Below are 25,675 nucleotides of genomic sequence, written 5' to 3' on the forward strand. Positions count from 1 at the left end.
TATCAAATACTTGTTCTCCCCACTGTATATATATATACACTACCAGTCAAAAGTTATGACACACCTACTCATTCAAGGGTTTTTCTTTATTTTTACTATTTTTTACACTGTAGAATAATAGTGAAGACATCAAAACTATGAAATAACACATATGGAATCATGTAGTAAACAAAAAAAGTGTTAAACAAATCAAAATATATTTTATATTTGAGATTCTTCAAATAGCCACCCTTTGCCTTTATGACAGCTTTGCACACTCTTGGCATTCTCTCAACCAGCTTCACCTGGAATGGTTTTCCAACAGTGTTGAAGGAGTTCACACATTTGCTGAGCACTTGTTGGCTGCTTTTCCTTCAATCTGTGGTCCGACTCGTCCCAAACCATCTCAATTTGGTTGAGGTCGGGGGATTGTGGAGGCCAGGTCTTCTGATGCAGCACTCCATTACTCTTCTTATTGGTAAAATAGCCCTTACACAGCCTGGATGTGTGTTGGGTCATTGTCCTGTTGAAAAACAAATGATAGTCCCACTAAGCCCAAACCAGATGGGATGGCGTATCGCTGCAGAATGCTGTGGTAGCCATGCTGGTTAAGTATGCCTTGAATTCTAAATAAATCACAGACAGTGTCACCAGCAAAGCACCTCCACACCATAACACCTCCTCCTCCATGCTTTACGGTGGGAAATACACATGCGGAGATCATCCGTTCACCCACACCACGTCTCATAAAGCCACAGTGGTTGGAACCAAAAATCTCCAATTTGGACTCCAGACCAAAGGACAAATTTCCACCGGTCTAACGTCCATTGCTCGTGTTTCTTGGCCCAAGCAAGTCTCTTCTTATTATTGGTGTCCTTTAGTAGTGGTTTCTTTGCAGCAATTCGACCATGAAGGCCTGATTCACACAGTCTCCTCTGAACAGTTGATGTTGAGATGTGTCTGTTACTTGAGCTCTGTGAAGCATTTATTTGGGCTGCAATTTCTGAGGCTGGTAACTCTAATGAACTTATCCTCTGCAGCAGAGGTAACTCTGGGTCTTCCATTCCTGTGGCGGTCCTTATGAGAGCCAGTTTCATCATAGCGCTTGATGGTTTTTGCGACTGCACTTAAAGAAACTTTCAAAGTTCTTGAAATGTTCCATATTGACTGAACTTCATGTCTTAAAGTAATGATGGACTGTCGTTTCCCTTTGCTTATTTGAGCTGTTCTTGCCATAATATGGACTTGGTCTTTCACCAAATAGGGTTATCTTCTGTATACCTTGTCACAACGCAACTGATTGGCTCAAACGCATTAAGAAGGAAAGAAATTCCACAAATTAACTTTTAAGAAGGCACACCTGTTAATTGAAATGCATTCCAGGTGGCTACCTCATGAAGCTGGTTGAGAGAATGCCAATAGTGTGCAAAGCTGTCATCAAGGCAAAGGGTGGCTATTTGAAGAATCTCAAATATAAAATATATTTTGATTTGTTTAACACATTTTTGGTTACTACATGATTCCATATGTGTTATTTCATAGTTTTGATGTCTTCACTATTATTCTACAATGTAGAAAATATTAAAAATAAAGAAAAACCCTTGAATGAGTAGGTGTGTCCAAACTTTTGACTGGTAGTGTATATATATATATATATATATATATATATATATATATATATATACATTTTATACTGGCCCCCCGTGGGAATCGAACACACAACCCTGGTGTTGCAAGCGCCATGCTCTACCAACTGAGCTACACAGGGCCCTTGATGCAGCCACCACCAAAATATAAAGAGTGGTACTCACTGATGTGTTGTATTGGATTTTCGCCAAACATAACACTTTGTATTAGGACAGAAATATCATTTCTTTGCCACATATTTGGCAGTTTTACTTTAGTGCCTTATTGCAAACAGGATGTATGTTTTGGAATATTTGTATTCTGTACAGGCTTCCTTCTTTTCACTCTGTCATTTAGGTTAGTATTGTGGAGTAACTACAATGTTGTTGATCCATCCTCAGTTTTCTCCTATCACAGCCATTAAACTCTGTAACTGTTTTAAAGTCACCATTGGCCTCGTGGTGAAATCCCTGAGTGGTTTCCTTCCTCTACGGCAACTGAGTTAGGAAGGATGCCTGTATCTTTGTAGTGACTGGATGTATTGATACACCATCCAAAGGGTAATTAATAACTTTACCATGCGCAAAGAGATATTTAATCTCCGTTTTTTTTATTTTGACCCATCTACCAATAGGTGCCCTTCTTTGCGTGGCATTGGAAAACCTCCCTGGTCTTTGTGGTTGAATCTGTGTTTGAAATTCACTGCTCGACTAAGGGACCTTACAGATAATTGTGTGTGTGGGGTACAGAGATGAGGTAGTCATTCAAAAATCATGTTAAACACTATTATTGCACACAGAGTGAGTCCATGTAACTTGTTAAGCACATTTTTACTCCTGAACTTATTTAGGGTTGCCATAACAAAGGGGTTGAATACTTATTGACTCAAGACATTTCAGCTTTTCATTTTTTTTAAATACATTTGTAAACATTTCTAAAAACTTAATTCCACTTTGACATTATGGGTTATTGTGTGTAGGCCAATGACACCAAATCTCAATTTAATCCATTTTAAATTCAGGCTGTAGCACAACAAAATGTGGCAAAAGTCAATTGGTGTGAATACTTTCTGAAGGCACTGTAAGTAAATGGTGGTTTCTTCCCTGTCTTCTGTCTGGCGGTGGCGAGAATGATGAAGAACTATGTTGAGGCTTGTCTGAGGCTTGACCGTGTGTCTGCATTGATGTTCATAAAACTCCACGGACCCCCTCTCTACTCTAGCACAGTGGAACCCAGAATATATGTGACCACTTGGTTACAGCGACACCGTTCTCCCGAAGACACCGAAACCAGAGTGGCCACCGCAAAGCCCAAGGAGCCTGACCCTCTCTGGAAGTTGCTGTAGCCCTGCTTGGAATATTTAGCCTACATTCGCTATTGGTTGAGACGCTGGGCCCGTTCTAGCTTGGTATGCCAGGGTGGGCAATTGGAAATGTGAATTGGGCCAAGTTGGAGGTAATAATGCATTTAGGTTATAGTTTATTGAGCTGCATGAATACACCACACCAAAAGCTTGAGCATATGGCTGTTTTAAAACGAATGTACAGAGCTATCCTTCACTTTTCCTTCAGCACCACAAATTGGTTCAACCTCTTTAATATCATTGCGCGATCCTGGCGCTGTCCTTTCAGCACCACGAAGGGCGCTACAAATGCTTAAAATGGCATCTCATCAAGATCTGCTGCCTATGCCTAATAGTCATACTCATCACTTATTATTATTATTATTACTACTAAAAAATAGAAGATTATCACTTCTCACAATGGTGCTTGTTTATAAATCAATGTCTCGCAAGTTCACATAATGATTAATTTGCATTTTACATAACAGAACCAAATATAATACCATAACATAGTAGGCCTATAACTTTACTGTTACACCAAAAACACCTAATTTCTAATGAGATTTTAGGATGGTTAGTTGAAACTGAATAATAATTTTAAAATGATCATGCGTCAAAACTCAACAAGGCATGCCACTAGCCAGGATATATGCTTTGATTGAAACAAAATACAAGACTAATAATTTGTTAACAACATCTGCTCTAATTCACTCACGAAATAGTAATTCAAGAAGATCTAAATGCATATTCCCATGAACCTGATTGAGATCAATCAAATGATTGGCATAGAGATGCAGTTTGGACATTTCACCGGTAAAACGTGAATAATTATCATTCACATTTGAGAGTGGTGATGGCAGACGATGCAATTGGAGGATGCATTTTATGCATATTCCATAATGATAGGCTATTAATTTGGCTACATCTTACGGTACAAACTTTGACAGAGGAAATGATGATGTCATTAACAAAAACCAATTGCGATCCCTCACCTAAACAAATAGCACTACACCACTACTCTGGAGAGGAGGCTGGTGGAAGGGAGGGATGGGGAAGGCTTTACCTGTGGGACAGGGAGGGGAAGGGGGAAGAGTTTACCTGTGGGACAGTTGATCAGCTGGAGGACCAAGGGACGGCGGGTTACGATGCCAGAGCCACGGGGAAGAAAATCTCTGTAACACACAGAAGGAGAGAGAAGTGAGAAAAGAACCATGCTTATGGAAACACCTGGGCCCATATTCATTAAGCTTCTCAGAGTAGGAGTGCTGATCATGTCAAATTGATTAATCTAATTCATTACCTCATAGAAAGTGGGACTGTGAGACAAATTCAAGGTGAAAATGAACAAACTGTCACTGCAGTTCCAGTAAACGACTGTTGACTTAAAGTCTCTGCTGCTTTTCAGGACACACTTTCTGTTCCACCTGGCAGTCTTTGTCTGGGATGTGATGCTAATAGCTCTTTCTGAGAGTAGTCCACTTAAGAGCCTGTGTGCGTTGTAGACTCCCTCTCAAATCTTAGAATCAACTATTAAAGACTACCAGAACCCACTGGATTCTCCAATTACATTGAATGAACTACAGTACAACATACAAACCCTCCAACCCAAAAAGGCCTTTGGGATTGATGGTATCCTAAATGAAATGATAAAATATACAGACCACAAATTCCAATTGGCTATACTTAAACTCTTTAACATCATCCTCAGCTCTGGCATATTCCCCAATATTTGGAAACAAGGACTGATCACCCCAATCCACAAAAGTGGAGACAAATTTGACCCCAATAACTACCGTTGGATATGCGTCAACAGCAACCTAGGGAAAATCCTCTGCATTATCATTAACAGCAGACTCGTATATTTCCACAGCGAAAAAAATGTACTGAGCAAATGTCAAATTGTCTTTTTACCAAATTACCGTATGACAGACCACGTATTCACCCTGCACACCCTAATTGACAAACAAACAAACCAAAACAAAGGCAAAGTCTTCTCATGCTTTGTTGATTTCAAAAAAGCTTTAGACTCAATTTGGCATGAGGGCCTGCTATACAAATTGATGGAAAGTGGTGTTGGGGGAAAGACTTACGACATTATAAAATAATGTACTCAAACAACAAGTGTGCGGTTAAAATTGGCAAAAAACACACACATTTCTTTCCACAGGGCCGGGGGTGAGACAGGGATGCAGCTTAAGCCCCACCCTCTTCAACATATATATCAATGAATTGGCGAGGGTACTAGAACAGTCTGCAGCACCCTTCCTCACCCTACTAGAATCTGAAGTCAAATGTCTACTGTTTGCTGATGATCTGGTGCTTCTGTCCCCAACCAAGGAGGTCCTACAGCAGCACCTAGATCTTCTGCACAGATTCTGTCAGACCTGGGCCCTGACATTAAATCTCAGTAAGACAAAAATAATGGTGTTCCAAAAAAGGTCCAGTTGCCCTAGAGCACACAAAAAACGATACATACCTCGGCCTAAACATCAGCGCCACAGGTAACTTCCACAAAGCTGTGAACGATCTGAGAGACAAGGCAAGAAGGTTCTTCTATGCCATCAAAAGGAACATAAAATTCGACATACCAATTAGGCTCTGGCTAACAATACTTGAATCAGTTGTAGAACCCATTGCCCTTTATGGTTGTGAGGTCTAGGGTCCACTCACCAACCAATAATTCACAAAATGGGACAAACACCAAATTGAGACTCTGCATGCAGAATTCTGCAAAAATATCCTCTGTGTACAACGTAAAACACAAAATAATGCAGAGCAGAATTAGGCCGATACCCGCTAATTATCTAAATCCAGAAAAGAGCCGTTAAATTCTACAACCACCTAAAAGGAAGCGATTCCCAAACCTTCCATAACAAAGCCATCACCTACAGATAAATGAACCTGGAGAAGAGCCCCCTAAGCAAGCTGGTCCTGGGGCTCTGTTCACAAACACAAACAGACCCCACAGAGCCCCAGGACAGCAACACAATTAGACCCAACCAAATCATGAGAAAACAAAAAGAGAATTACTTGACACATTGGAAAGAATTAACAAAAAAACGGAGCAAACTACTGTAGAATGCTATTTGGCCCTAAACAGAGAGTACACCGTGGCAGAATACCTGACCACTGTGACTGACCCAAAATTAAGGAAATCTTTGACTATGTACAGACTCAGTGAGCATAGCCTGGCTATTGAGAAAGGCAGCCGCAGGTAGACCTGGCTCTCAAGAGAAGACAGGCTATGTGCACACTGCCCACAAAATGAGGTGGAAACTGAGCTGCACTTCCTAACCTCCTGCCAAATGTATGACCATATTAGAGACAGATATTTCCCTCAGATTACACAGACCCACAAAGAATTCGAAAACTAATCCAATTTTGATAATCTCTCATATCTATTGGGTGAAATACCACAGTGTGCAATCACAGCAGCAAGATGTGTGAGCTGTTGCCACAAGAAAAGGGCATCCAGTGAAGGAATATCACCATTGTAAATACAACCCATATTTATGTTTATTTATTTTCCCTTTTGTACTTTAACTATTTGCACATCATTACAACACTGCATATAGACATAATATGACATTTGAAATGTCTTTATTCTTTTGGAACTTTTGTGAGTGTAATGTTTACTGTTAATTTTTTATTGTTTATTTCACTTTTGTTTATTATCGATTTCACTTGCTTTGGCAATGTAAACATATGTTTCCCATGCCAATAAAGCCTTAAACTGAAATTGATTTGAATTGAATTTATATTAGTTTCTCTTCATCTGCCTCAGTAAGAGAGATAAAGAGAGAGAGAGAGAGAGAGAGAGAGAGTGAGAAAGACAGAGAGAGAGAGAGAGAGAGAGAGAGAGAGAGAGAGAGAGAGAGAGAGAGAGAGATGAGTATCTTCATCTGCCTCCAGCTATCTGCGAGACTGGGAACATGCAGATGGTATGGTATACAACGTGGTCCTGAAGTGGCTGTGTGTGTGTGTGTGTGTGTGTGTGTGTGTGTGTGTGTGTGTGTGTGTGTGTGTGTGTGTGTGTGTGTGTGTGTGTGTGTGTCAGAACACACAATGTGTGTTTTATTCTGAAGGACTCTGACGACACTGCATTACGTAATGTCAGCAGCTGCCATGGTGGCATTGTTTGTATGTATGCTTCTACATTACCAGCTGACCTGACACTAGTCTTAGCTAATTCACTAACAGATTTGGATCAACATCAAGGGTCTATTAGGGACATGCACTCAGATAGAATCTGATGGTGTCCTGCAAACCAAGAGTGTGTAGGCTACTACAGTGCATTTCACTACACCCGCAATAACATCTGTTGAATATGTATATGTGACCAATAAAATGTGATTTGATTTGAATAGTAGTAACGCCTGATCTCTTCATTGCATCATCACCATAGATTTTCACTTTACTATGCTTGCAGGTCAATAACAACCATGACTGAATATTGACGGACGAATAGTGAAGTATGCTCAGTGGGTTACTAAATGGACAATTAACATTGGTATTGTTATGAGGCTGCAGCTTATGAGAATATTTTCAGTTATGAATTATAATTGGCCAACTAAGAATGGTAGCCCTGCTAGCCACATAATGTGACTTCAATTGTGGATATTGCTATAATCAGAGCCACAATGCTAGCAGTTAATGAAGGCCCATTTGGCCGGGGAGGAAGATATTATGCTAATTGAACTGCAGTCTCGCAACAAATTATTCTATACGTTTTTATGCACAAATATGTTCCAGCCATTCTCCAAGGCAAACACACACAAACACATGCACACACATAAAAACACGCATGTACACACACACACACACACACACACACACACAAGCGTGCACACTTATAAACACACATGTGTACACATAAACACACGTATGCATGCAACACGTGAAAACATAAACACACATATGTATGCATGAATGCACGCCTACACACACCTAACCTATGTCATTACAATAATTTAATGATTAAATCCATTTCATATCACTATCTGAATAGAGATAAACAGACAAACCATTGGCAGCACTGTCTAGTCTGCAACAGTACTATTTCCTACTGTGTCAAATCAATTTCCTGCAACAGTACTATTTCCTACTGTGTAAAATCTATTTCCTGTCTACGCTCTCTCTCCTCTTGGGGTGTGAGCCTGGCTTTCTCTGCACCTTCCTCTCCTCTAGTAACATTTTGGCCCCATCACTGGGGCCAAGCTTCCTGCCATCCAGGACCTCTATACCAGTCGGTGTCAGAGGAAGGCCCTCAAAATTGTCAAAGACTCCAGCCACGCTAGTCATGGACTGTTCTCTCTAATACCGCACGGCAAGCGGTACCGGAGTGCCAAGTCTAGGTCCAAAAGACTTCTCAACAGCTTCTACCCCCAAGCCATAAGACTCCTGAACAGCTAATCATGGCTACCCAGACTATTTGCACTGCCCCCCGACCCCCACCCCATCTTTTTACGCTGCTGCTACTCTGTTAATTATTTATGCATAGTCACTTTAACTCTACCCACATGTACATATTACCTCAACTACCTCAACTAGCCGGTGCCCCCGCACATTGACTCTGCACCGGTACCCCCCTGTATATATAGCCTCCCTACTGTAATTTTATGTAACTGTAACTTTTTTGTTGTTGTTTTATTTTACTTTTTTATAAAAAAATTAATTCATTGTTGGTTAAGGGCTGTAAGTAAGCATTTCACTGTAATGTCTACACCTGTTGTATTCGGCGTATGTGGCCAATAAAATTTGATTTGATTTGATTTTGTAGGGGACAGATGGCCCAAACCGCAGGACTCCTCCTCTACCCCTTCTCCACTACGCCTTCCCCAAAAACGCCACCATATGGACCATCCAGATGGGCGGAGGTGGCACGAACCAACCAGACCCTGTCACACACCCCACACCACTCCATCTCCATCCCAAATGCCATTCATCACTGCTATTGCTGGGGGGGGGGTGGCTCAAGGCAAGGCATGGTTCCTGGGGTATCCACCACACACACACATACACACACCCGCGCACACATTCATACATATGCTACATACTTGCTAAATGGACTCAGTCGCACAAATTAGCAAAACACGGATGGATGCACACATGCACATACAGTACCCATGCACACAACATCATGTAGCAATGCTGAAAAGCATTCACCACATAAATAGCCTGTTATATGTGACTGCAGGGGAAAACGCAGTGAAGGAGTGAGAAAACAAAGTCTAATCAAATCAAATCAAATTTCATTTGTCACATACACGTGTTTAGCAGATGTTATTGCAGGTTTAGCGAAATGCTTGTGCTTCTAACTCCGACAGTGAAGTAATATCTAACAAGTAATATCTAACAATTTCACAACATATACCCAATACACACAAATCTACGTAAGGAATAGAATTAAGAATATATACATATATGGACGAGCAATGACAGAGCGGCATGGACTAAGATACAGTAGAATAGTATAGAATACAGTATATACATATGAGATGAGTAATGCAAGATATGTAAACATTATTAAAGTGACTAGTGTTCCATTTCTTAAAGTGGCCAGTGATTTCTAGTCTATGTCTATAGGCAGCAGCCTCTAATGTGCTAGTGATGGCTATTTTACAGTCTGATAGCCTTGAGATAGAAGCTGTCTCTCGGTCCCAGCTTTGATGCACCTGTACTGACCTCACCTTCTGGATGATAGCAGGGTGAACAGGCAGTGGCTCGGGTGGTTGATGTCCTTCATGATCTTTTTGGCCTTCCTGTGACATCGGGTGCTGTAGGTGTCCTGGAGGGCGGGTAGTTTGTCCCCGGTAATGCGTTGGGCAGACCGCACCACCCACTGGAGAGCCCTGTGGTTGCAGGCGGTGCAGTTGCCGTACCAGGTGGTGATACAGCCCGACAAGATGCTCTCAATTGTGCATCTGTAAAGGTTTGTGAGGGTTTTAGGTGCCAAGCCTGAGGTTGAAGAGGCTCTATTGCACCTTCTTCACCATACTGTCTGTGTGGGTGGACCATTTCAGTTTGTCAGTGATGTGTACGCCAAGGAACTTGAAGCTTTCCACCTTCTCCACTGTGGTCCCGTCGATGTGGATAAGGGAGTGCACCCCCTGCTGTTTCCTGAGGTACACTATCATCTCCTTTGTTTTGTTGACGTTGAGTGAGAGGTTATTTTCCTGGCACCACACTCCCAGAGCCCTCACCTCCTCCCTGTAGACTGTCTCGTCATTGTTGGTAATCAAGCCTACTACTGTTGTGTCATCTGCAAACTTGATGATTGAGTTGGAGGGGGCTGAGCACGCACCCTTGTGTTTCCCCAGTGTTGAGGATCAGCGAAGTGGAGATGTTGTTTCCTACCTTCACCACCTGGGGGCGACACATCAGGAAGTCCAGGACCCAGTTGCACAGAGCGGGGCTCAGAACCAGGGCCTCGAGCTTAATGATGAGCTTGGAGGTTACTATGGTGTTAAATGCTGAGCTATTGTCAATGAACAGCATTCTTACATAGGTATTCCTCGTGTCCAGATGGGATAGGGCAGTGTGCAGTGTGATGGCGATTGCATCGTCTATGGATCTATTGGGGTGGTAAGCATATTGAAGTGGGTCTAGGGTGACAGATAAGGTAGAGGTGATATGATCCTTGACTAGTCTCTGAAAGCACTTCATGATGACAGAGGTGAGTGCTACGGGGCGATAGTCATTTAGTTCAGTTACCTTCGCTTTCTTGGGTATAGGAACAATGGTGTGCATCTTGAAGCATGTGGGGACAGCAGGCAAGGCATGCCCCACCCCAGCCTGCACCTCTCCTCCACCCCAACCGCCTAATCCCACTGGGAGACTCAACCCCTCCCCCTGTCTGGTGATGGCACACAAACTTACCAGCCAGTGGCTGTCCACTATCAAAGCAAGGTCGACTATGAAGGCACTGAGGAGACAAAAATATCCACCCATAAGGAAACGGTATAAACAAACAGATATACAGTACTATATTGTGTCACACACTTGTACACACAAAACCACACACACACACACACACACAGACAGACACACACAGTCAATAGACCTGTCCAGCACTGGCAACCTGCCAGGAATCTGCAGCAGAGCATCATTGACTCATACACATTTACTGCACACACACACACACACACACTCCAAAGAATGCATGTATGCATGTGAATATACTGTGCCTTGCTTAGTGGAAACACTGAGAGGACGTTGTCATTGTCTGACATTCAGCTTCTTAGCCAGAGGCTTTGTGAGGAATAACAACAGAACCATGATGAGCTTTATTCCAATAACAGTCAGATAATTTCCTCTCCATTGGTTTCTCTTACACAGTCACTCTCATTGATCGACATAACAAGTTGACAGTAACATAACATATATTTATCTAAACTGACCTAGAGTCATATATTATATATATATACACATATTCAAAACACATGGTCCTGGTGGGACTTGAACCCACAACCTTAATGTTGCTAACACCATGCTCCAACACACGCCAGTGGAGCTCCTGCCAGTAATGATAATGTATTAGGCCTGGTCTAATAAATAAAATAAAATAAAATAAAATTTTATTTGTCACATGCTTCGTAAACAAAAGATGTAGACTAACAGTGAAACACTTACTTGGGGGCCATTCCCAAAAATGCATAATTGCACTCTTCAGCTTTAAATGTACAAACTACAGGCTGTAATCTAATCCTGATCAAAGGTGTGCAGCAATTACAGTCACGCTATGAATATGATAACTAGAAAAAGGAATTTCACTATCTCCAGGCCACAGTCTTAGTGGCTGAGATTGCTTGTTGTTGTCGACATGTACATCTCCAGATTACAGTCATTGTAGTGAAAGGGCCAATCAAACGGCTCGTTCTTGGCCGATGGCGGGTGCCCAGATTAAAGTAGGGGCGGGAGCCAATGAGAGGGCTTGTTGTTGGTGAGCTGTGTGTACACTCATAGATTAAATGTAATCCCTTTGAGCAGTGTAAAGGCAGCTAACCCAGCTCCACTCTCGCTCTCTCTTTCTTTCCTCTCACACTTTCCCTAGCCTCTTTCCCCCCATCTTCCACTTTCTTGCTTATTTTACCCTCTCTCACCAGAATCATTTCACAAGAAACAAATAATGATACAACTGCTTCTATCAGTGATCCTAAAAACAATAGTGTATACAAAGCATAGCCAACTGTAGAACTAGGCCCACCTTCCATCAATAATAGCCATGAAGTGCTTTGAAAGGCTGGTCATGGCTCACATCAACACCATTATCCCAGAAACCCTAGACCCACTCTAATTTGCATACCGCCCCAACAGATCCACAGATGATGCAATCTCTATTGCCCTCCACACTGCCCTTTCCCACCTGGACAAGAGGAACACCTACGTGAGAATGCTATTCATTGACTACAGCTCAGCGTTCAACACCATAGTGCCCTCAAAGCTCATCACTAAGCTAAGGATCCTGGGACTAAACACCTCCCTCTGCAAATGGATCCTGGACTTCCTGACGGGCCGCCCCCAGGTGGTAAGGGTAGGTAACAACACATCAGCCACGCTGATCCTCAACACGGGGGCCCCTCAGGGGTGCGTGCTCAGTCCCCTCCTGTACTCCATGTTCACCCATGACTGCATGGCCAGGCACGACTCCAACACCATCATTAAGTTTGCCGACGACACAACAGTGGTAGACCTGATCACCGACAACGATGAGACAGCCTATAGGGAGGAGGTCAGAGACCTGGCCGTGTGGTGCCAGGATAACAACCTCTCCCTCAACGTGACCAAGACAAAGGAGATGATTGTTGACTACAGGAAAAAAAAGAGGACTGAGCACGCCCCCATTCTCATTGACGGGGCTGTAGTGGAACAGGTTGAGAGCTTCAAGTTCCTTGGTGTCCACATCACCAATGAACTACCATGGTCCAAACACATCAAGACAGTTGTGAAGAGGGCACGACAAAGCCTATTCCCCCTCAGGAGACTGAAAAGATTTGGCATGGGTCCTCAGATCCTCAAAAGGTTATACAGCTGCACCATCGAGAGCATCCTGACTGGTTGCATCACCGCCTGGTATGGCAACTGCTCAGCCTCCGACCGCAAGGCACTACAGAGGGTAGTGCGTACGGCCCAGTATATCACTGGGGCCAAGCTTCCTGCCATCCAGGACCTCTATACCAGGCGGTGTCAGAGGAAGGCCCTCAAAATTGTCAAAGACTCCAGCCACCCTAGTCATAGACTGTTCTCTCTGCTACCGCGCATCATACGGTACCGGAGCTCCAAGTCTAGGTCCAAAAGGCTTCTCAACAGCTTCTACCCCCAAGCCATAAGACTCCTGAACAGCTAATCATGGCTACCTGGACTATTTGCACTGCCCCCCCACCCCCACCCCATCTTTTTACACTGCTGCTACTCTGTTAATTATTTATGCATAGTCACTTTAACTCTACCCACATGTACATATTACCTCAACTACCTCAACTGGCCGGTGCCCCTGCACCTTGACTCTGCACCGGTACCCCCCTGTATATAGCCTCCCTACTGTTATTTTATTTTACTTCTGCTCTTTTTTTCTCAACACTTTTTTGTTGTTGTTATTTTATTTTACTTTTTTATTAAAAAATAAATGCATTGTTGGTTAAGGGCTGTAAGTAAGTATTTCACGGTAATGTCTACACCTGTTGTATTCGGCGCATGTGGCAAATACATTTTGATTTGATTTGATTTAATAATAGGCCAACATAAATGAAACAAGACGATAAATAAAGTGACATACAGTAATACATCTCTCAAAGGGAAAACAATGATCATCAATAAATCACCAAATTAGACTACACTTCCCAGCAGTGCTAGCCAGTGAGTAGCCCATCATCTATTCGTGTCAGTCAGGCAGTAAAGGGCTATCTATCTACAGTATATCTTCCCTCTCACAGACTAGAAATAGGATTACAGAAAGAGAGTCGGGCCATACTACAGCCCATACTGTCCTTCTCGTGTTGGGGATACAGATAATCCCTTGCATTTTGCATTCTTCATATTATGTAATATACTGTAATTCCGCCCTGCAATAATAGTCTCTCCAATTGGACCAGTAGAGATGAATTTTTTGCCTCGTCAGCAAATGAGAGGAAGCCTACGCAGCAGAAGAGACTATTTTACATATTCTAGTCTGATGTGCTAAATGCTGCAAGCACCCGCACTCTAATAAAGGTGGGTTCTCAAACGGGGTTCTCCAGAGGAAAACAGTGCAATCCACTCTGCAGTAAGCACTTCTTTGACCTAGAACAGCTGCATCAGTAGAAATCGGTGGTGATCTGAGAAATAGATATTCATATAACTTTCAATTAGTAATTTATTTGGAAATCTGTTGACAAGGCTCATATTTCTAGAGCAATACTTCACCTTATTTCCATTATTCAGTCATTTATTATCTAAGCGATTATAAAACACAAAGGCTAGAGCTCACATGCTCATTCATGCTCATCCTAACCTAACCTTACAAAACGTACAAGTTTTGTTGCAAGGTCTTGAATCCCCCAGGTGACAGAGGTCACAGTGATAGTCTATGGCAGTATTCCCTGACTGAGTTGTTATTGTGGGTCTGCTGTACAGATGTAGGATCTTGATTTGATCCCCCTGTTGCAGGAGAACTTTAAAACTTGTAGTGTTTGAGGTTTAAAAAGGCTTCTGAAGTTTGTAATTTCCACTTTGAAATTTCAGACTTGATTTTCCCTTACTAAGAATGTATTAATCCCTACAAAAATGGCCATTAATTATAATCCACGTAATAATTTGCATTTCCTGTTCCTGCAGGATTATTTTCCTGCTGTAGCAAACTGGCTCAAATTAAGATCCTGCATCTGTAGTGTGACATTCCTCTGAAGAGCTCTCCTAGGTCCTGAAAGCAGCCTCAGAGGAAAGTACAGGCTCTGTACACCAAACAGCCAGCAACCAACCCGTGTTCATCTGATAGGGACAGATAAAAGAATAGGTTTATGACACCTCTCATCTTATACCCTGAAATCAGCCAATGGCTCCAGCATGCCAATCAGAGCCCAACAGTACATGATTGACAGATATGGGGCCCGGCCGCTTCCAGGAAATACACTGGGAGGCCATTTTGTGTCTGACATAAAATGTATTGCATTATAGTGTATTACATAAAGAAATATATGTTTTATTGTCACATACACCGGATAGGTGCAGTGAAATGTGTTGTTTTACAGGGTCAGCCATAGTAGTGTGGCGTCCCTGGAGCAAATTAGGGTTTAGTGCCTTGCTCAAGGGTACATCGACAGATTCTTCAACTTGTTGGCTATGCTGTGCCCTTACTGTAGTATAGGGATCAGGGACTGAGGACAAGAAAAGACACATGGGTTGTGCCATTGAAAGACATATGAGGGGAGGTCAAGGGAACGATATGAGGGTGGAGAGATGGACGCTTGTGGCTGATCACCACTGTTCTCTCTCATGGTGGGGGAGGTTCCCCTATAGAGGGCTAACCGAGGGTGACACATGACATGTGCATTACGTAGAGTGCTCAGAGTAGCAGAGAGAGAGAGAGGGTTAGATAGAGAACGTGAGAGAGTGTAAGCGGGAGACAGATAGAAAAACAGAGGGCAGAGAATCAAACCAAATCCAAAGGTATTTGTCACATGCGCAAATACAACAGGTGTAGACTTTAGCGTGAAATGCTTACTTAGGAGCCCTTTCCCAACAATGCAGAGCTAAAAAGTAAGAAAAATTACCAGATTTAAATGTTAAAAAAGAACACAATAAAATAACAATAGCATGCCTATATACAAGGAGTACCGGTATCGAGTCAACTTGCAGGGATACGAGGTAATTGAGGTAATATGTACATGTAGGTAGGGGTAAAAGTGGCGGCATTATGCATGTGTTTTGTGTGTGTGAGCGTATGTAGTGGGTGTGTGTGTGTGTGTGTGTGTGTGTGTGTGTGTGTGTGTGTGTGTGTGTGTGTGTGTGTGTGTGTGTGTGTGTGTGTGTGTGTGTGTGTGTGTGTGTGTGTGTGTGTGTGTGTGTGTATGTGTGTGTTGGAGTGTCAGTGTAGTCCAGTGAGTGTGCATAGAGCTGGTGCAAGATAGTCGATGCAAATAAAAAGGCAGTCAATCCAAATAGTATTTTTAATCCGTGATAGTTTGCAGGCACTGCCACATCCGTTGAGCATCAGAGCCGGTGTAGTAGGATTCGATCTTAGTCCTATATTGATGCTTTGCCTGTTTGTTGGTTCGCCGGAGGGCATAGCAGGATTTCTTATAAGTGTCCCGATTAGTGTCCCGCTCCTTGAAAGCGGCAGCTCTAGCATTCAGTGTACCTCCACTGTACTCATATCCTTCCATATCCTTGTCTATACATAATGCCCTAATCTATTCTACAATGCCCGGATATCTGCCCCGTTTATTCTCTGTACCCAACGCACTAGAAGACCAGTTTTTAAAGCCTTTAGCCGTATACTTATTCTATTCCTCCTCTGTTCCTCTGGTGATGTAGAGGTTAACCCAGGCCCTGTAGCCCCCAGTATCACTCCTACTCCCCAGGCGCTATCATTTGTTGACTTCTGTAACCGTAAAAGCCTTGGTTTCTTGCATGTTAACATCAGAAGCCTCCTCCCCAAGTTTGAGTTATTCACTGCGTTAGCACACTCTGCCAACCCTGATGTTCTAGCAGTGTCTGAATCCTGGCTTAGGAAGGCCACCAAAAATTCAGAAATGTCCATCCCGAACTACGCCATTTTCCGTCTAGATAGAACTGCCAAAGGGGGCAGAGTTGCAATCTACTGTAGAGATAGCCTGCAGAGCTCTATCATACTATCCAGGTTTGTGCCCAAACAGTTTGAGCTTCTACTTCTAAAAATCCACCTTTCCAGAAATAAGTCTCTCACTGTTGCCCATCTATCCTCAGAGTTCGTACTGCTTGGTGACCTAAACTGGGATATGCTTAACATAATCTAAACTAAATGCCCTCAATCTCACACAAATTATCAAGGAACCTACCAGGTACTACCCTAAATCCATTAACATGGGCACCCTCATAGATATCATCCTGACTAATTTACCCTCTAAATACACCTCCGCTGTCTTCAACCAGGATCTCAGCGATCACTGCCTCATTGCCTGCGTCCGTAATGGGTCCGCGGTCAAACGACCACACCTCATCACTGTCAAACGCTCCCTAAAACACTTCAGCGAGCAGACCTTTCTAATTGACCTGGCCCGGGTATCCTGGATGGATATTGACCTCATTCCGTCAGTAGAGGATGCCTGGATGTTCTTCAAAAGTGCTTTCCTCTCCATCTTAAATAAGCATGCCCCTGGTTCACCCCAGACTTGACTACCCTTGACCAGCACAAAAACATCCTGTGGCGTACTGCATTAGCATCGAACAGCCCCCGCGATATGCAACTTTTCAGGGAAGTCAGGAACCAATATACACAATCAGTTAGGAAAGCAAAGGCTAGCTTTTTCAAACAGAAATGTGCATCCTGTAGCACTAACTCCAAAAAGTTTTGGGACACTGTAAAGTCCATGGAGAATAAAAGCACCTCCTCCCAGCTACCCACTGCACTGAGGCTAGGAAACACTGTCACCACCGATAAATCTACGATAATCGAGAATTTCAATAAGCATTTAGCTACGGCTGGCCATGCTTTCCACCTGGCTACCTCTACCCCGGCCACCAGATCTGCACCCTCCGCTGTAACTTGCCCATGCTCTTAAACGCAAGTAAAACTAAATGCATGCTCTTCAATCAAACGCTGTTTGCACCCGCCCGCCCGACTAGAATCACTACTCTCGGTGGGTCTGACTTAGAATATATGGACAACTACAAATACCTAGGTGTCTGGTTAGACCGTAAACTCTCCTTCCAGACTCACATTAAGCATCTCCAATCCAAAGTTAAATCTAGAATCGGCTTCCTGTTTCGCAACAAAGCCTCCTTCACTCATGCTGCTAAACATGCCCTCGTAAAACTGACTATCCTACCGATCCTTGACTTCGGCGATGTCATTTACAAAATAGCTTCCAACACTCAACTCAGCAAATTGGATGTAGTCTATCACAGTGCCATCCGTTTTGTCACCAAAGAACCATATACTACCCACCATTGTGACCTGTACGCTCTCGTTGGCTGGCCCTCACTACATATTCGTTGCCAAACCCACTGGCTCTAGGTCATCTATAAATCACTTCTAGGCAAATCCCCTCCTTATCTTAGCTCATTGGTCACCATAGCAACACCCACCCGTAGTATGCGCTCCAGCAGGTATATCTCACTGGTCATCCCCAAAGCCAAATGAAATAAGATGGATTTCAGTTTTCCTGCATTCAAATCACCAGCCACTACCAGCACCCCCTCTGGGTGAACATTTTCTTGTTTGCTTATGGCCCTATACAGCTCGTTGAGTGCGGTCTTAGTGCCAGCATCGGTTTATGGTGGTAAGTAGACAGCAATGACAAATATAGATGAAAACTCTCTTGGTAAATAGTGTGGTGTACAGCTTATCATGAGGTATTCTAACTCAGGCGAGCCAAACCTTGAGACTTCCTTAATATTAGATATTGCGCACCAGCTGTTAACAAAGAGACCCCCCCCCCCCCGAGTTTGCCCGACACTGCCTTTATGTCCTGCCGATTGATAGAAAAAGCAGCTAGATTTATATGTCCTTGCTCAGACACGACTCGAAGAAACATAGGATATTGACGTTCTTCAGAGCACGTTGATAGAGAGAGAGAGAGAGTGTGTAGGGTTTTGACAACCTCCATTACCGACAATGCACTGTGTCGTTGACCCTGTGTCTATTACATTGTCATGTCTACTCCTGCTCCTCCCCTCCGGCATTCGACGTCGCCGGTTTACTAACCACCGGCCCTGGCAACCCATCACTACGCACACCTGCGCCTCATCATCAGGCACACCTGGACTCTATCACCTTCCTTGTTACTCCCCCATATATATAGCACTCTGTTGTTAATTCCCATCAGGCGTTATTGACTCTGTTTCCATGTCCCGACGCTACTCCTGTTTTTGTATTGTTTATTGTTCGTGTTCTATTAAACTCTCCAACTGCCCCTGCTTCCTGACTCCCAGCGTCAACGTTACACACATGAGTTGTTTCCCATAATTGTCCTTGTGTCCAAACCAAATAGTGAGTGCAATCAAGTAGGGAAGAGGCTCCCTTTGAGTAAGACAGTCAGCAAAGTTTATAGACTACAAAAGTAGGACAAATATCCAAGTCCTAACAGTGCCGTTTGCTTTTCATACATATAAATAACTGTCTGTTATGTGAGCATCTCACCAGCTGGCCAATTATTATGATCTCTGCAAACCAAAGGCTGTCACACCCACTAGAAATATCAACGCTGGGAGGCTTTGCTCTGGGCATAATGATGAGTTCTACAGTCATTATGAGATAAGCACAACTCATAACCAGACCTGTTGTGTGCTATTATCACAAATACATTGTTTCTCTTTTCTTGAATTCATTTTAGGAGAAATGTCTCCTGTATTTTCCACTAAGGTGTATGGAGAATTGTGATGTAGTTTAGGAAAGTTCAATCAGGAAGGCTGGTCTGAACGGCTTATCACTTTTAAGTTATCTAGTAAAAACAATATAATTCATATTGCTTCCTATCTTACCTCATCAGCATAGCAGGTATTTATATGGTAGTGTCATAATGTTACCTCATCAGCAAGGCGTCACGTCTCTCCTCCTCATTTACTATTAGCAAGCGTGTGGAATGTCATTCACCTACTAACTTCAGCCTAAGAGCATGGCACACTAAGGCAATTACACCACGCTTGCTGATGAACCTATGGGCTCACTCGTGCAATAATAACTTTCCTTTCTTTCAACCAATGTACATACATCTAGGGGAGTATTTACAGTGCCTTGACAAAGTATTCACACCCCTTGACTTTTTACACATTTTGTTGTTAAAAAGTGGGATTAAAATAGATCTACACAAAATACTCTGTAATGTCAAAGTGGAAGAGAAATTCCAACATTTGTAAAAGAAAAGATGTGAAAAAGAAGGACACTAATATAGAGTATCTTGATTAGATAAGCAGCGATAGACAACCATTTTCAGGTCTTGCCATAGATTTTCAAGCAGATTTAAGTCAAAACTGTAACTCGGCCACTTCACAGTCTTCTTGGTAAGGAACTCCAATGTAGATTTGGCCTTGTGTTTTAGGTTATTGTCCTGCTGAAAGGTGAATTCATCTCCCAGTGTCTAGTCGAAAGCAGACTGAACCAGGTTTTCCTCTAGGATTTTCCCTGTGCTTGGCTCCATTCCGTTTCTTTTTTATCCTGAAAAACTCCCCAGTCCTTCATGATTACAAGCATACCCATAACATGATGCAACCACCACTATGCTTGAAAATATGATTGAATTGGTGTCATAACAACTGTTTGATGAATCGTGTCATTTTACATCTGCCTGCAAGTCATCACATCGAGGAAATACATTGAGGAATGACGAATTCTAAATAGGAAATGTGAAAATGTGCCTCTACAGTATCTCTCAATGCAATATGAAACTCAGAAATGGGATCAGCAAAAAGCTAAGATTGTTGTCATGGCTGTGTAAAGTCAGTTGTTACCAACTCTCATCACTGTTTACATCCTACAGTGAGGGAAAAAAGTATTTGATCCCCTGCTGATTTTGTACATTTGCCCACTGACAAAGAAATGACCAGTCTATAATTTTAATGGTAGGTTTATTTGAATAGTGAGAGACAGAATAACAACAAAAAAATCCTGACAAACGCATGTCAAAAATGTTATAAATTGATTTGCATTTTAATGAGGGAAATAAGTATTTGACCCCCTCTCAATCAGAAAGATGTCTGGCTCCCATGTGTCTTTTATACAGGTAACGAGCTGAGATTAGGAGCACACTCTTAAAGGGAGTGCTCCTAATCTCAGCTTGTTACCTGTATAAAAGACACCTGTCCACAGAAGAAATCAATCAATCAGATTCCAAACTCTCCACCATGGCCAAGACCAAAGAGCTCTCCAAGGATATCAGGGACAAGATTGTAGACCTACACAAGGCTGGAATGGGCTACAAGACCATCGCCAAGCAGCTTGGTGAGAAGGTGACAACAGTTGGAACGATAATTCTCAAATGGAAGAAACAAAAAAGAACTGTCAATCTCCCTCTGCCTGGGGCTCCATGCAAGATCTCACCTCGTGGAGTTGCAATGATCATGAGAACGGTGAGGAATCAGCCCAGAACTACACGGGAGGATCTTGTCAATGATCTCAAGGCAGCTGGGACCATAGTCACCAAGAAAACAATTGGTAACACACTACGCTGTGAAGGACTGAAATCCTGCAGCGCCTGCAAGGTCCCCCTGCTCAAGAAAGCACATATACAGGCCCGTCTGAAGTTTGCCAATGAACATCTGAATGATTCAGAGTAGAACTTGGTGAAAGTGTTGTGGTCAGATGAGACCAAAATCGAGCTCTTTGGCATCAACTCAACTTGCCGTGTTTGGAGGAGGAGGAATGCTGCCTATGACCCCAAGAACATCATCCCCACCATCAAACATGGAGGTGGAAACATTATGCTTTGGGGGTGTTTTTCTGCTAAGGGGACAGGACAACTTCACTGCATCAAAGGGACGATGGACAGGGCCATGTACCGTCAAATCTTGGGTGAGAACCTCCTTCCCTCAGCCAGGACATTGAAAATGGGTGGTGGATGGGTATTCCAGCATGACAATGACCCAAAACACATGGCCAAGGCAACAAAGGAGTGGCTCAAGAAGAGGCACATTAAGGTCCTGGAGTGGCCTAGCCAGTCTCCAGACCTTAATCCCATAGAAAATCTGTGGAGGGAGCTGAAGGTTCGAGTTGCCAAACGTCAGGCTCGAAACCTTAATGACTTGGAGAAGATCTGCAAAGAGGAGTGGAACAAAATCCCTCCTGAGATGTGTGCAAACCTGGTGGCCAACTACAAGAAACGTCTGACCTCTGTGATTGTCAACAAGGGTTTTGCCACCAAGTACTAAGTCATGTTTTGCAGAGGGGTCAAATACTTATTTCCCTCATTAAAATGCAAATCAATTTATAAAAATTTTGCTGTGCGTTTTTCTGGATTTTTTTGTTGTTATTCTGTCTCTCACTGTTCAAATAAACCTACCATTAAAATTATAGACTGATCATGTCTTTGTCAGTGGGCAAACGTACAAAATCAGTAGGGGATCAAATACTTTTTCCCCTCACTGTATATCATGTAATTATTGTAATGTTATACCTCTTATGACAGAGATGTTAAGTAAAGTGTTTACACACTTTCATAAGACCCTGTGGGCTGAGACCCTGTGTCTCCCTCTTTCTCTAGCTCTCTCTCTTTCTCTCTCTCCATCTCTCTGCATTTACACACTTTTATAATAACTGTGGCCTGAGTCTCTCTATCTCGCTTTCTATCTCTGCTCTAATCTCTCAGTGTTTCTACAGTTCCCTGTAAAGCCAATGATGTCACCATGGGGTCAAGGGAGTGAGTGGACTGACAAAACATGGTCAGATGGTCTTCTAGTTCTTCAGGAAATGCCAGTGCCAATAAAATGGTCCTCTGTCTGTCCACACATCCAAACAGACATACAGTGTCTCTGTCTGCATCCATGCTATGAGCCACCTCCATGCTACACGCTGATAGATTCTATTAAAAGTCAAAAGGATAAACAGCAAGCAGCTTAATGAAGGCCAACAGATTAGAGTAGGGCCCCAGTAGAGAGAGAGCATTAAATTACTGTGAGAGGGAGAGTAGGATAGACAGTGAGAGAGTGGAAACACCACATGTGCATTGTGTATGTACAGTATGTTTGTATGTGTGTGTGTATGTATGTGTATGTGTGTGTGTGTATGTGTATGTGTGAGTAAACACAACAAGTGTATTGTGTGTGTGTGTGTGTGTGTGTGTGTGTGTGTGTGTGTGTGTGTGTGTGTGTGTGTGTGTGTGTGTGTGTGTGTGTGTGTGTGTGTGTGTGTGTGTGTGTGTGTGTGTGTGTGTGTGTTCATGCGTGGTGCATGAGTATGTGTGTGTGAACACAAAAGAAAACAGCAGGGAGGGGGTGCGGCAGTAGCGTGTGATCAGGAAGACCCGGGTGATGTCAGTGCAGCTGGTTAGGGAGAGAAGACTGCACGATGGTATATTCTGCTAGTCAGCAGGCAATTCATTGCGTCCAGACTGCAGTGAACATCTTAATAGGCACTTACAGTATAAACTTGTCAGGATGACAATGCTGCTGAGAACACGCATAATTAATATTGACCAGGACATCCAACTGTTCCCATTAACATTAAAAATAAATGTGTAGGCTGTGTGGTTTTGCATACTAAAGCAATGCATTGTATTGCGAAATTTCCAACAGCCAAGGGAGGCCTGACAATCAGTCAGTCACCTATCGTATCGCCCGGTGCTGAGCGGGTGCAGCAGCCTAGCAAAGTACTAACAGATGGATGTGGAGCCGAAGTCGAAGGGCTCAAAGCGACTCTCTCTCCCTTCTCCTTTACATGTATTTTCGCAAGGTCATACTGCAGTATAGCGGGGTTGTGTCCCCAGAGAAATGCGGTTTATCCACCATCAACACCGTGACAGTTGTGACAGGGACTATGACATAATTAGTGTTATGTATTCACTCATATCTCACATTAGGTGTACCCTAATCCGTAAATTACTGAAGGTCAGATACACATAATATCTCTCCTCTGTGGTCTGTGTTTAGTTTATGAACGACAAAATGGCAACCCTGTCTGAGAAACAACTACACATTAGGCTTTCTTGTTGGAATTGTGTGTTTAAAAGGTGCCTACACAGTACTGGGCCGTGGCCTCCAATGCGCTATGCGCCCTGAGCCTAAGGTTGAATAACCCACGAGAGGATGGGGGGAATTGCGTACCCTATTCAACCCCATTAAACAGGTATATTATGATGTCTTTAATCATAAGAACTGGAAACCTCCAATATGCAATTTGTAATATCAAAGGAAACGCACAAATGTTGGGGTATTATTTTAATATCTACTGTAGATTTGTACTACAACAAATATTAGAATAGCACCATAGAGCAAATACATAATTTATATTATTATTGTTTAAGCTTAAATACAATCGTTTTATAACAGGGAGCACTAACAACACAATCAAACGTCCATTTTGGTTAGCTATTCTATTCTGCCAATGCATATAATGCAGCAATTAGCACATGGAAGGTTTTATGTAACCAAATAATCTGTTTACAGTTATTAAGCGTGAAGATGAGGGACTGGTGATTCAAGGCAGCAATTTCAGCAACTCATCTTAATTTAATACATTCGATATAATTCTGAGGTTATCCAATGGATCTCAAAGGCTGTAAATCAAAGCATTGAGGGGGATGGGGATAGGGATGGGTCTGGGTAGGTGTGCAAGAACCATTGCAGCCTAGGAGGCTTTGATAATGGAGGGATGCATTTGCGTACAGAAACACAAAACCACTTACTTCCCAACGAAGTTCTCCAACACCGAGCTTTTCCCTGCACTCTGCCCGCCGACCACAGCAATTTGAGGCAGATCCAACTGGGAATTTTGACCGATGGCCGAGAAGGCATCTTGCATTTTATTCACAAGAGGAATAAGGTCTTCCATCCCCCGGTTCCCCATGATTGCAAGGGAATCGGTCGCTCCTTCTCAGTAGAATCAAATGAGGGAAAGCGTTCTCTCTCGGAACCGAGCGCTTGTCCCCCCTTTATCGCCCTTCCGTTTTGAGGGTGTTTCAACGTTTGGAATCGGTCTTCTATTTAAATTTTACTTGCACCCTCATTGATTACGCTTCCCCGGTGTCCCCTCTACACAGAACGCTTCTCCACTCCTCACTCTCCTCTACAGCTATATTCAACTCTACCACGCAGCACGGAGGGATGATCTCTTATCAGAATACGCTAGGGGATCCTTGCACTGACGCGCATGCACCACTCCTTGATCTATCTCAACAGAATTGCGCCCTAGGCTTTGTGTGCTCTCTCTTACCGCTATGCTGTAAGAAATAGAAAATACAGGCTATGTAAACAATGTATTTATAAATAGGCTATATTGATACATATTGATACTTTGCTACATCATAGATTAATTATGTTATGCCCATGATGATTATGTTTTGTAGGCTTTGCGTGCGTGGCAGTGTTGATCTGTCCATGGTGCTGAAATTGTTAAACGACGTCATCTGTTCTTCAGCCTGCTAGGGGAAAGAGGGCGACATGCGCTATAGACAGTCACAGTGCGCACACCGAGATATTATAAGAGGTGCGCATCCCTGTAAAATACCGGGAGCAGGTGCAGTGTCACCTCCATTCCGCCAGCAAGAATAAGCAATACCTCCCATGAATAAGTGATCTCGGCGATTTCCGTTCAAAATAAAAGTCCCGCAATAAAGACGGGGGAAAAAATACAAATGGTCAGAATTCGTAAACATTTTTTGGGAAATGTTAGCAGACTTTGAATTTTGTTTAACAATATGAAAAAAGGAAAATAGTTAATAGCCATAAAAGCACAAATAATATAATGACAATATTGTTAACAGCAATAAGAGTAATGATTAGGCCCTACTAGACAGTAATTATGGTAACAACAGTAGGCCTAATTAAATTCACAAAACATTATTTATAATGCTGCTATTAATAATAATAATAATAATAATAATAATAATAATAATATACTTATAA

The 25,675-nt window shown here is 42.8% G+C and overlaps 1 protein-coding gene across 1 annotated transcript in view; it reads right to left on the minus strand.

Annotated features, from left to right (window-relative positions):
- LOC311121611 (dynamin-1) overlaps positions 1-24,617 on the minus strand; it is a gene marked incomplete at both ends in the record, with an annotated part of 45,612 nt that extends 20,995 nt beyond the window's left edge. The window contains 2 exons of the mRNA XM_084196074.1: positions 4,046-4,119; positions 24,457-24,617. Coding sequence (XP_084052200.1) covers positions 4,046-4,119; positions 24,457-24,617 — 235 coding nt within the window. The remainder of the gene's footprint in view (positions 1-4,045; positions 4,120-24,456) is intronic.
- Positions 24,618-25,675: the final 1,058 nt, after the last annotated feature.

This window comes from Coregonus lavaretus, assembly GCF_964263955.1.
Source record: "Coregonus lavaretus genome assembly, contig: HAP1_SCAFFOLD_2418, whole genome shotgun sequence".
Taxonomy (NCBI): Eukaryota; Metazoa; Chordata; class Actinopteri; order Salmoniformes; family Salmonidae; genus Coregonus; species Coregonus lavaretus.